Source organism: Kwoniella newhampshirensis, chromosome 1 (assembly GCF_039105145.1).
Source record: "Kwoniella newhampshirensis strain CBS 13917 chromosome 1, whole genome shotgun sequence".
Lineage (NCBI taxonomy): Eukaryota > Fungi > Basidiomycota > Tremellomycetes > Tremellales > Cryptococcaceae > Kwoniella > Kwoniella newhampshirensis.
In genome coordinates this window covers 1,277,688-1,289,725 of record NC_089955.1, presented here as the reverse complement: position 1 = coordinate 1,289,725, position 12,038 = coordinate 1,277,688, and the positions used below count along the sequence as shown (strand labels likewise).

Below are 12,038 nucleotides of genomic sequence, written 5' to 3'. Positions count from 1 at the left end.
TGTGATACATCATATATGGACCACCCCTTCGCACTCGCTCGCTTCGAAGTGCAATCAATACAATACATTGGTCATGCTACCAAGCAACATCTCTAACATGGATCAATTGTACACAGATATGTTGACAGTCACTACAGACTCCTCGAATGCAGCCGGTAAGAATCCGCTACTATACAACGATCCCACTTTTCACTGGATACAACTCGAAACTCACACAATGGAGAAAAAGGATAGGCCGGTACCTCAAAGTAGACCAAGCAATTTTGGATCTCTCGAAGGATCAAAATGTCTTTTCCCATCTTCTGCTCCGAAACTCTTCCTTCCTACCGGACCATGGCCACGAGGATTGAACTCTCTGTGACCATCCCCAAGTTTCGAAAGCACGAACCCATTCTGTTTGATCGGCAGCGCTGTCAAAGGTTGTTGCATGTGAGAAACGGTTTTGGATCTCGTCATTGTTGTATGAGGCCCAGATGATGGCTCATCGATGGCGTTCTCTAGACTGAACGAGTTTGTGAGTTCAGATGAAGGGATGGCGGGCGACGACTGGACTCCCTCAGGTTTGGTAGGTCGTTTCGGAGATTCGTTCGGTCCGGAAGGGGTCATACCCAGTCCAGCGGGATGGGAGGCGGAAAGTGGAGTGGGTGGCGTGGAAGGCGTGAATGAGAATGGACGGGAGAGCGAGAGGGAAGAAAGGAATGAAGGTCGGCGAGAAGAAGGCGGTGTAGGGAACACTGTACGAAGAGAAAAAGCAACATGTTTCAGAAGCATGATCGGATCGTGCCAATTCATCACTCACCATCACTAGCACTACCCACGCTCATCCTCCTCTCATCTGGAGTCTCTCTATCCTCGTGACAGAACTGATGAGTGCCCGCATCGAAATGGGCCAGCAACTGATGGAGTCGCGACTCTGTAGCGGGATCGCAGGCCGGAGGAGTTCCGCTCGGAGTCAGGAGATGGGGTGAGGGACGATCGGATGACTTGGATAGAGATCGATGCGTCTTGAACTGCATTTGAGTTTGAGGTTGTGTAGCGATGGGTTGAGACATTGTCACACGATATCTGGTTGTTTGTGATGTGGGCTTTTGACCGTTGAGTTGAGCGTGTAGTAAAGCCTCGAGTGGTATTGATCTATGTCTGTTGATATAGGTCAGCAAGGACGAGGGATGATAACATTCGATCTCGATGTCAGCGGGATCAAGGTGCACTCCAAAGCGGGTCGAGGCGGTGGACTAGTACGATTGAAGGAGTAAAGGAGGTGCTTGTCTGGCGAATAGGAAGGCGTGCGGGCCAACAGATCGGACAGGAAGGGTGCTACAGGACGGAGATATACCCACCTGTAGTCAAATCAATGATGTGGAATCGCCGCTTGAGCAAGTGTTTCCTTGATATCGGCGCTGTTAGACGAGCGAGAACGTGTGCGAGGTTGACTGTTGTTGACAATCCTTTGACAAAGGTCTCTGACGATCTGAACAAACGTTTGTGGTCGAGTCTATAGATGTCCGATGAGCTTGATGTTCTGATATTATTTGGCGCTGCTGGACGTAGACTGCTGTACAGGATCAACGACTATGGACTGACGAGTGTGATGGTCGATCGTTCGCGCGAATGTCATTCAATTGATGTCAAATGGACGCAACGCTCGATGCTTTTCAGATCTTTCATCTTTCTTCTTTTGGCTCTGCTCCGACCATTCACAATCCCCCCCCAGAGCGGGGTACCCCTCAAAAACGGCCCTCCGTCCTTTTCAGTATCACAGAAACACGTGGCACAGGAATCGGACTTGTCGGTCATGTCTGAAAGGTTTGACCCAGTTACCGCAAGAGGGAATATCTGGTGATTGACGTCATCCTTTGCGTATTGTCGCAAGTTTGGACTGGGAAATCACACACTTTCGCTGGAGCCAAAACGTAGCGTTCGTGGTCTGGGACCGAAACGACCGCATTCAGAGACGTCTCATTCGCTGGCCTATTCCTCTTTCATCTTTCACCTCATCGACTGCAACTCCACTTCAGTCAACAACTCGTCACAAAAGCATCTTCACAGCCACCTACCATGTCCGTCTTCAGAATCCAGTCTGCTCGAATCCTTCGATCGAGGACCACCTTTGTCCCTTCCACCACCACCACCACCAGAGCGTTCAGCTTAACTCGTCCCGCTTTCGCTCAGATCGATCCCGATGTACGTCCAACTTCCCTGTATTCCCAGCTCTTTCAAAGTCTTGCAGCGTGGACGGGGCAGTGCCAAAGCTTGACTGGGGAGAGCGACGCGGAGGAGAACGAGAAAGGGCTGATCAAACGCGTCGCGCCGATCTCATAGACTTTGGCCAAGGAAAAGGCACGAAACCTCTCTGGCACTCAAGACTCATCAGCTCCTCACAAGGAGCACGCACCAGGATGGAACGAGCACCTTGCGGTGAGTGCGGTCTCCCCTCAGTACAAGAGAAAGGTAGACAATCGTGTTCTACCTGCCCCTTGTTCCCATTTCTGTGTATAAAGACGATCGTGGCTGATCTCTTGTCTGTTTGACAGTCCGACTCCGAAGCAGCTGTAAAGGTGAGTACAGTCTCTCGAACATCGTGAGGATGCGCAGATCAGGTCACCACCATGACACGATGATAGCGTGCGGACTGACCTAGTTTGTCTTCCTCAGGCCGACCAAGCTGCTCCTGAAGGAAAGCCGGGCAAGGACATGCAAGATGCTACTGTCGCTCGTGAGTGTCTTGACTTCTTCGTCTGATATCCGTCGTTCTGCTACATTTCGACTATCTTTGGCCTTCCCCTTCACACACACGCGGTCCTGCTTGTTCAGGAAGGAGGAATGACTGCCTCATCTCGCTTGCTCCATTTCTACATCGGTATTCGCACTGATACACATTTCCAGACACTCATAAACACCACCACACCGATGAGGGTCACAAGGGTGCTGAACACCATCACGCCAAGCACAACCCCGTACGAACTGACAGCGAGGACTCGGTGAGTCTCCAAAGACAGATCTTGAGTGACACCCAAAAGTCTGATCGTCATTGTTCGGTCGCACAGGTGAAGGCGGATCGTGGGGAGCATTAAGCGTATTTCAAGGTGAAGGTGGGGGTCCAGAAAAGTGGAAAAGAGAGCTTGCACAAGAATACGGTGTGTGGTTGAGCGCGAGGAGAATCGCATGTGTTGACGTGAACGTAAGGCTGTCCTGGCAAGATAGGAAGAAGCGCAGTATCAACTAGTCAAATGTCATAATGAGATCATTGCATTCACAGTGAAGATGGTCCTCGTGCATGCTGTCTCCAGGCTTTTCTTTGGGATTTGATTTACAGTTGTGTCACTCTTTTGGTTGTACCCCGCGTTCCAACCGCATTACAGTTCCGGTAAACGGTCATAACCGGGTTTGTAACGATGCAACGAATCAAACAACTCGCCATTCATAAAGATCTCTCTCTCTCTCTCTCTCTTTTCAGCTTGTGCCAATCTCAATCTACGACGACCGTCTCTTCTTGCTCTTCCAACACCTCGACAAGGACTACGAGACCACAAGATGACCACTCAAGAACAAACATTGAAGCGTCTGACCAAGGATGAAGTTGCAAGGGTATGTTCTGCTCGGTTTTGGACACCTCTCTTCATACATACGAAGTGACCGACTCGCCGCTAATGCGTTCTTATGGTCATGGTAGCATAACAAAGCTGGAGATCTTTGGATCGTTGTCGATTCGATAGTCTATGATCTGTCTAAATTCGCCGCAATGCATCCTGGTGGAAGTGGTGTCCTCCTCGATGCTGAAGTCGGTAGGGCATCATCTTCAATCTTGCATTGAAAGACAAGGCTGAACTTAGGGACAGCTGGACAAGACGCGACGACAGTTTTCTACGGTCTGTGAGTCATCATCGCGACACTTTGGTCCGATTTCTACTGCGGGAAGAGTGGTCACTGAGCTTTCATTTGTCTTTTCTGGTAGCCATCGATCGGAGATCCTGCAACGACCACAATATCAACGATTGAAGATTGGTCAGATCGAGGGCGAAAAGCAGAGAATCAAATCCATGAAACCTGGGGATATCTCCAGGGTACCTTATGCTGAACCGACTTGGTTGACACCCGAATTCAAGTCCCCGTACTACAAGGAGTCACATCGCGCGCTCCAGAAGGGTGAGCATGCACATGTCAACTGATCGTTTCGGTTTAGCTGAATTTGAAATTCCTTGTAGCGATGCGGAAGTTCGTTGACGAGGTCATCTACCCCGATGCACAACTCTGTGAAGAAAATGGGAAGAGAGCGAGTAAGGAAGTGCTCGAAGCTATGGCGTGAGTCCAATCGGCTCTTCTGGGGTCACCAATCTCCGTTCATATAGTGGATTGACTCAAATGTCTGTCATACAGCAAGATCAACATGAACGCCATGCGTCTTGGTCCCGGTAAACATCTCCACGGTCGGGAGCTGTTGGGCGGCGTCGTGAAAGGCGAAGAATTTGACTATTTCCAGTACGTCCTTGACCATTTGCGGGATCTTGACGCTGCTGATTGCTCTGTGAACCTATAGTGAGCTCGTGATCAACCAGGAGATCGCAAGGATGGGTGCACGAGGATATGGTGACGGTCTCAATGCGGGTATGGTCATTGGACTTCCTCCAGTCCTCAACTTTGGTCAAGAGCCATTGCGATCCAAGGTCGTGGAAGAGGTGTTCAACGGTCAAAAGGTCGGTTGCTATTGATGCAAAAGATCTTTCTTTTAGTACTTGCACTGACACCGAAACCATGGCGCGGGTAGGTTATCAGTCTTGCCATCTCCGAAGCGTTTGCTGGTTCCGATGTGGCTGGACTCAGGACCACCGCGACCAAGAGCGAAGACGGCACGTACTGGATAATTAATGGTACAAAGAAATGGATTTCCGGTGGTATGCATTCAGACTACTTCGTGAGTTGATCTTCCAGCATGGGTGACAAGGTCAATGCTGATGAGCGCGATTGTTTGCCAGACCGTTGGAGCCAAGGTACGATATCATCTAGGATTCGGATAGTATTTTCTGCTAATTTGCGTTGATCGCACTCGCAGACCGAAGGAGGTCTTACCGCCTTCCTTGTGCCTCGAGGTGAAGGTGTGGAGACAAAGCAGATCAAAACATCGTATTCAACTGCGGCAGGTACAGCTTATATCACCTTTGACAATGTGAAAGTTCCAGCGGAGAATATGCTTGGTCCCGAAGATGGAGGCTTGTTGGTCATCTTGTCGAACTTTAACGTGAGCCCAGCCTGTTTATTTATTGCTCGTACCTTTGCTGACCCCCCGATTCGTAGCACGAGCGGTACGTGTGGCACTCTTCATTTATCTATGATACTGATCCATCTCTAGATGGGTAATGTGTTGTGCGAGTGCCAGAAGCTCAAGAATGGTGGTAGAAGAATGCTTGAAGTGAGTGAAATAAGGAGTACGAAGTCCACCAGTGCTAATCCACAGTTCTGCCGTAGGTGGGCCGCGCAGCGTGAAGTGTTCGGGAAACCACTTCTTGCTCAAGCGGTCATAAGAGCGAAGTGAGTGGTGCAGACGTGGTGGAGTAAGGCTGAGCTGACTCAAATGGACCCAAAGATTTGCGCACATGATTGCCAAGGTTGAAGCTATACAAGCATGGCTTGAAAGCGTTACGTATCAGATGAACAACATGGTGAGCAGATCACTCACTTCGTGAGCGAAGATATCACTAACAAAGAAGCAGACATACAAGGAGCAATCCCGTAATCTCGCTGGGTGAGTGAAGTAGCTGGGCCGTTCACGATGGTATCTAATTTGTGTTCGCAGTCAAATCGCTTTCCTCAAGATGCAGTCTACCAGATTTGCGGGCGAGATAGCAGATGACGCGGTCAATATCTTCGGTGGTCGAGGATTGACCAAGACCGGCATGGGCAAATTCATTGAGCAATTCCAGAGAACGCAGAAGTTCGATGCCATCTTGGGAGGAGCTGAAGAGGTATTGGGCGATCTGGGAGTCAGGCAGGCGTAAGTGGAAATCGGCTTGCTGTCGATAAATCTAGCTTGGCTGACGATGGATAATTTACCGCTTAATAGAATGAGGAAGATGCCAAAGGATGTCAGGTTGTAGTGTGTTCTAGGAGTGGTAATTTAGCTGTACTTGTTATGTTTGACAATGGATCGCGTGCCGGTACTAAGTAGTATGTTGTCATGTATCGAATATGTACAAAAAGTCAGATGTATATCCCATTGACAGGCTCAAGTGGTCAATTCCAAGCCCTTGATCTCGGCGAATCTCCGTAAAGCGTCTTCCATAGCTCCCCCTTTCTTGTCCTTTTTACCCCTTCGTTCCTCCCCACCCGATGCATCTTTCTCCTTGCGTTTCTCCTTTTTCTCTGCAGATGTTTCCCCGTCCTCGTTCTCGTCTACCTCTATACCTGGATCTACTTTTATCTTGGCAGATTCATCGGTGTACCATTCTTGGATTTTCCCCAATGCGGACGAAGGTGTGAACCAAGCTCGTCTCCGTTGATGTGATTCAGGCCTGCAAAATTGCAAAATGAGGAAGATTGATCAACTCGTTGTCCCGGGCTGTCGGTGGAGGGTTCTGAGGGAGATGGAGATTGATGTCACCTGTATGAGATGGGAAGGAGTCTCCTGAGCGAGAGAAGGACGTACCACTCCGGTGTCTTTCTCACTAATTGCTCATCGACTAGTATAACATGGACATGCCATAATGAGCTTCTCTTCTTGGAAGGTAGGGATAGCAGGACAATTTTTTCGTCGTCTTCGGGTGGGGGTAGGTCGAGCGGTGTCCCAGCTGTCGTAGAGTAGAAAGCAGGGAAAGAGCGATCAAAGTATCAGTGGACGTGACGAAACATGACTGAGCAGTCGATTCAACGCAGAGAAGATCCCCGATCGAGTTCAGAAATTCACCTTCTTCGTAGGATTCTCGAACAGCCGCTTCTCCTGACGTTTCACCTTGTTCGATCCCGCCTTTGGGTACTGAACGCGGACACGCATATCCACGACCCGGTCATATCAGCGCATGTACCACGTGCAAGAGGACGAAGTGCCTGTCCTGTCTTTTTGCCTTGTGCAAGCAGACCGCGTTTGAGCACTGAAGAGACTGCACGCACGGATCCATAGATGCGGATGAGCTCGACTGGTTATCATCAGTATCTTCTGGGTCGTAGGTGAGAAGACGATGGCGACCGCTACGTGCCGAGGATGTACCGGTCTATCATGTTCGTCGCTCTTCCCTTTCGTCATGGTCGGATGGTACATGGGCCATGCGAGCTGATAGTAGAGACGGCTACGGCTCGATGGAATATGACTTTCTTGTTGACGACGTTGACTAACAGGACTCTGGCATGTAGTACGGTTGTTGAAAGGGATGAGGAGAGACTTTTGCCTCGGTTGGTGAGATGGCCGGAGATTTCCCTTGTTGGGTAATTCGTGTCCGATATGCACGTTGATAGCCGGGTAAGTCTATACTCGTGCTGTAAGTTGGCCAAAGTCAAAGTCAAAAAGGACAACGAAAGTGATGTGATGCGATGCGATGCAAAGCAAAGCAGCTGAAACAGATCATCTTCGCCGTCAACAACTCGTTCAGCAGTGTATCCATCTAGCGCAAGCAGCATACACCAGTGCCACGCGCAGCGTGCTCAACATTGCAACCTCCCGCTCCAGAAACAAGGTCGACCGCGTACCCAGCACGAGCCAAGCAGTCTGTCTCCTCCATCTCTGTTGTCCCGTCAAGTTGTGTCGCGTCGCACTCGTTGTCTGGAGATCTCCATCGAGTCTAGCGATTCATCTCTCTAGGATCGGCGGGCCGAGTACTAAAAGCTGAGCGATGAGCAGTGTCTGAGAGGACCTACTGCCGTTCTCCGATACACAGGGCGTATATTGTGTTCCGTGAGTGTCACTTAGGCGTCCTTTCGTTGCTCCGACCGACGAATCATCGCCCAACATGCTGATATCTTCACTTACTTGAACAGCCCATATTCACTCCCCCGGCTTCCTGTGCATGATCCTCTGTGACCTCGCTCGAGATGATCGATCATATTCTCGGCCGACCTTCACCGACCCTTCGACGAGGACAAATCTTCCTCGTCCTCTTCTTCTGGCTGTGGAGATTATACAAAGGAGATGGTGGCTTGAGACCTACCCCGACATCCAGCTCAATCGGACCCGGACCTAGTGGACGAGTCACCAATGCTGGAGCGAATGGAAGAGGAGGACCAGGGAAAGGGAGTTGGATATGGAGGTTATGGGTGGCGGTCGTAGGAAGGAGAGCCGTGGGGTATATGGGTAAGATCAATGAGAGACTGAGTGAGTAGACACCCAATCGATATCATTGGAAAGTGCTCCGGACATAAGTCTTGGCAGACCAAGACGAGGTGAGAGGATGGTTTGGTGGGATCCGAGCTGACTTGATCTGGGGGCCGGAAGAACACTTCACTCCTTATCAATTGATTTTGGCCACTTTGACCATGGTCTACGCTTTGAGGCATCTAGACGACTTGTTAGGCATAGGAGGTGAGTTCCCGTCGCATCGTTCTCTTGATAGAGCCACACTGACTCATGCTACGGAACAGCGCCTGAACCGCTAGCAAGACTGGTGCGTTGCTTCGGCTCGAGCCACTCCCATACAAATGTGAAGCGCTGATGGTTCCGGTGAACAGTACTCCCGATCATACTACCGTGCGACATACGTCAATACCGCGTTCGATGCCGGTTTCGCCTCCGCGATGAATGTCAGACCAAAGTGGCTCAAAGATATAGTCAGCGTGTTGTTCTCTGGCTATTACCTTGTCTGGGCAACAGAGGGAGACGAAGTGGTGGGTAGAAGCCTACAGCACTTTTTGCCAGGAGCATCGCTGATCAGTCGGTTCTTTCATATATAGCTGAGGAGATTCAGAGCCGTTTGCTCAGTGGAAATGCTGCGGGTGACCTGGGAAAAGACCAATAACCCTTATGTGAGCAGATACCAGGCGATGGCATTTCGAAATCTCACTGCATCTGCTGATACATGATCCGGCCCATTAGGTCCGCCTTATCACCACCTTCCACCGCCCCAAACTCACAATAGTCAGACATATCACCATCCCTCGTCCACCCACTTCCTCACGCGCTAATCTTCCGCCCGTGAAGACTATGCTTTTCTTCCACGGTTCCGAAAGAGAGCTGGCAGCAGCAACAGAACTGATAGTCGATTATCCTGGCGGAGGCTTCATCGCAATGGGTCCGGAATGTCATGAGGAACGACTGAGGACGTGGGCGAAACGGACCGGAAAGCCTGTGTTGGGTGTTGATTATGGTAAAGCGCCAGAATGTGAGTTGGGTCCATCACCCCAGAACTATGACAGGCGTTTTTCTGATAATGGTAGGTGCAGATCCATATCCATGGGCCATTGAGGAAGGCTTCGATGCGTATCGTACTCTTATGGAGACCAAGGGCGGCTGTGTCGGTATCAAGAGTGAGCGGCTGGGTGTTGTCTTGACAGGTGATTCGGCGTGAGTCATGATTCGGTCTCTAGGGTATAATCACCACACTCCTGCCGGTGTATGCTGACCCTCGGTATGTAGGGGCGGAAACATCTGTGCCACTATCATGCTCCGCATCCTTGAACATCCCACCGGCATTCCAAAGCCTATATCAATGATACTCGCATACCCTGCCCTCGACTTCAACTTTACCTCCTGGATGTCGCCTCAGAATCTCCGAGTACTACGAACCGAGCAAAGCGAAACACAAATACCTGGCTTGATGCAAGGCAAAGACCATCTTCGACACAAATCACCTCTCAGTGTTGTGGACGACGTCGATGTCAAGGTTCGAAAATCCACCATCGGTCGATCTCGACAGAAATCTTGGGCGGAGACATTAGGCAGACTTCCTCACATGATGAGTCCGGTCGACGAGAAACCGAAGAATGGTAGCGCTTTGAAGAACGGATCGAAAAGTCATCCCCAAAGCCCTTCAGCATCCGCCTGGACTAGATCTTTGCCGAGAACCATGTCCGCCAAGTTGACAGGGTGGATGAGCAATGAGACCGGTGACAAAGGAGAAGGATCAGGAGATGAGGCAGTCTCAGAACCTAGCGATACTGATGACGAGGAAGACGACGTGACAAGGAGGTTCCCTGACAGACGTTTGGATGCGGACAAGTCTTTGGCTGACAGGGTCAAAACTCCGCGAGAAGAGAGGAAGTTTGAGTTAACCCCAGTCGAATCACCAGCGCCGATGGATGAGAATGAAACTGAGAAGGCCGCGGATCAGGTTGACAAGAATGTAGCCAAGAAGAGAAGAAAGGCACCGATAGGGACGCGGCTTACCATGACTAGTAGAGTGGGGTACTTTCAAGACAGGATAATCTCGCCTAGTATGGTGAGTTTACCCTTCGCTCCAGCTACCAGCAGTCGGGCTGTGGCTGATCGAAAGCAGATGCGAGCGATGGCCATTCTGTACATTGGACCACGACGTAATCCCGACTTCGAGACTGACTACTATATCTCGCCGATTCTATCCCCTCCTCACCTCCTTGCACACTTCCCACCTGTATATCTCATCTGTGGTGAGCGTGACCCGTTTGTGGACGACACCGTGATCTTTGCTGGCAAGATTCGCGAAGCGAAGCGAGCCCGGCGATCGGCAGCTGAGACGGCAGCTATGGGTAAATCTGCGAAATATGGCGAATCTTTGCGGATGAGTACAGGCCGAGCGAGAGCAGCCGGAGCTATGAGCATTCCGGACCCAATCCTCCGTGAAACGGACGACGATTGGGTCCAGATGCGGATCATCGAAGGGTGGGGTCACGGCTTCATGCAAATGTCATCGATCATGAGCGAAGTGGATCCTGTCCTCATCGAAATGGCGGACTGGATCGACGAGTCTTTCGCCAAAGCAGACGACAGGAAGAGGGATATAGAAGAAGTAATAGCTGCTCACGAAGCGGCTAGAGCGAGTTTCAGGCCTGGCGCACCGGTTCTTACGTCACCAGACGAACACCTTGTCTTCCCCAGCTCGACTCACGTGAAACCGTCACGGAATTATCAGTCAGCTTCGGTAGGCAAACATCTTGGTGGAGCGGATCTGGGATCGGCATTTGTGAACGATGAATCTGACGGTGGAGAAGACGAGAATGATAATCTGGTGACTTTCACCCCGAAGACGAAACTCGCAAAAGCAAAGACGAAGAAGAGTTTGCCGCCGAGCGGATTTCATCCAGTGCCCAGAAGGCCTTCGAAGGAGGCGCTCAATCTGCATCGATCTGAATCAGCACCCAAGTTCGATGTCGATGAGACGGGTTCTTCTGGAGAAGCAATGATCCTGAAGACGCCGCCTCTCGGTGCCAGGACTCTGCCATCGGCGGATGCGACACCGAAAGGCTCAGGAGCATTCGCTTTTTTCAACAGCTCGAATTCAAGTGCAAGGTCCACCGCCGGTGCATCCAAAATCAACACCCCTTCGGATGGATACACGCCCAATCCCATTCCCAATGCCCTACGACGGGGTTCTGGTGGTTCTAACCCCATCTCTGCATCGAAATCGACTACACCAACAAATTCTGCATCAGCGACCATGTCCACCGCACCTTCGTCATCTTTGCATATCCCCAAAAACAGCCTGGTTGCAGCGGCTGTAGCTGGTGCGCGAGCTGCAAGTCCGGCATTAGCAGCTGCCGCAGGTCTAGGTCCACAAACGATTGGGAATGTCTCAGAGGCCGAGTTGATGAGGAGAAGAAGGATGGAAGCGGTGTATGGCATTGGAGAGACGGATAGTGCTCTAGGCAGTGAAGAGGAGGAGGACGAATAAGGCTCGACATGATGTAATGGGGTAGGTCAGAGGCATGAAGGAGGTTATGCTGGAAATTGTATCTCGACCTTGCATGGTCATGGGACGCAAAGGAAGGAGTCGAGGAGGTACCAAAGTGGAGGCGATGACAAGTGAGATATACCTGTGATAAGGTCAAAAGAGGTTGTATGCAGTCATGCATATACCGACCACTGTCTATCCAAGAGGAGCAGGGTCTTGCTCAATGGTTTCAATGAGACCATCAGTACGCAAGAG

General features: G+C 50.7%; 5 protein-coding genes across 5 annotated transcripts; 3 read left to right on the top strand and 2 right to left on the bottom strand.

The window, feature by feature from the left end:
* Window positions 1–243: 243 nt before the first annotated feature.
* On the bottom strand, window positions 244–1,052 carry IAR55_000474 (uncharacterized protein; the record flags this gene model as incomplete). Its single annotated transcript, XM_066943610.1, has 2 exons — window positions 244–734; window positions 800–1,052. The coding sequence occupies 2 exons, from the start codon at window positions 1,050–1,052 to the stop codon at window positions 244–246; spliced, it is 744 nt and encodes a 247-aa protein (XP_066806152.1).
* Window positions 1,053–2,058: 1,006 nt separating this feature from the next.
* IAR55_000473 (uncharacterized protein) lies at window positions 2,059–3,074 on the top strand (the record flags this gene model as incomplete). The annotated part of the gene is made up of 6 exons (XM_066943609.1): window positions 2,059–2,184; window positions 2,323–2,418; window positions 2,535–2,558; window positions 2,656–2,716; window positions 2,887–2,981; window positions 3,048–3,074. The coding sequence occupies 6 exons, from the start codon at window positions 2,059–2,061 to the stop codon at window positions 3,072–3,074; spliced, it is 429 nt and encodes a 142-aa protein (XP_066806151.1).
* A 460-nt stretch (window positions 3,075–3,534) lies between these two features.
* On the top strand, window positions 3,535–6,092 carry IAR55_000472 (uncharacterized protein; the record flags this gene model as incomplete). The annotated part of the gene is made up of 16 exons (XM_066943608.1): window positions 3,535–3,588; window positions 3,674–3,785; window positions 3,840–3,873; window positions 3,956–4,146; window positions 4,206–4,302; window positions 4,378–4,479; window positions 4,538–4,694; window positions 4,766–4,912; window positions 5,051–5,236; window positions 5,293–5,300; window positions 5,348–5,407; window positions 5,464–5,526; window positions 5,582–5,657; window positions 5,709–5,740; window positions 5,792–5,989; window positions 6,059–6,092. The coding sequence occupies 16 exons, from the start codon at window positions 3,535–3,537 to the stop codon at window positions 6,090–6,092; spliced, it is 1,551 nt and encodes a 516-aa protein (XP_066806150.1).
* Window positions 6,093–6,220: 128 nt separating this feature from the next.
* Window positions 6,221–7,234, bottom strand: IAR55_000471 (uncharacterized protein; the record flags this gene model as incomplete). The annotated part of the gene is made up of 4 exons (XM_066943607.1): window positions 6,221–6,506; window positions 6,641–6,782; window positions 6,899–6,967; window positions 7,102–7,234. 4 exons carry the CDS (start codon window positions 7,232–7,234, stop codon window positions 6,221–6,223), a joined length of 630 nt encoding a protein of 209 aa, XP_066806149.1.
* A 782-nt stretch (window positions 7,235–8,016) lies between these two features.
* IAR55_000470 (uncharacterized protein) lies at window positions 8,017–11,783 on the top strand (the record flags this gene model as incomplete). Its single annotated transcript, XM_066943606.1, has 9 exons — window positions 8,017–8,296; window positions 8,417–8,503; window positions 8,563–8,585; window positions 8,650–8,805; window positions 8,872–8,943; window positions 9,014–9,299; window positions 9,361–9,481; window positions 9,554–10,355; window positions 10,413–11,783. 9 exons carry the CDS (start codon window positions 8,017–8,019, stop codon window positions 11,781–11,783), a joined length of 3,198 nt encoding a protein of 1,065 aa, XP_066806148.1.
* Window positions 11,784–12,038: the final 255 nt, after the last annotated feature.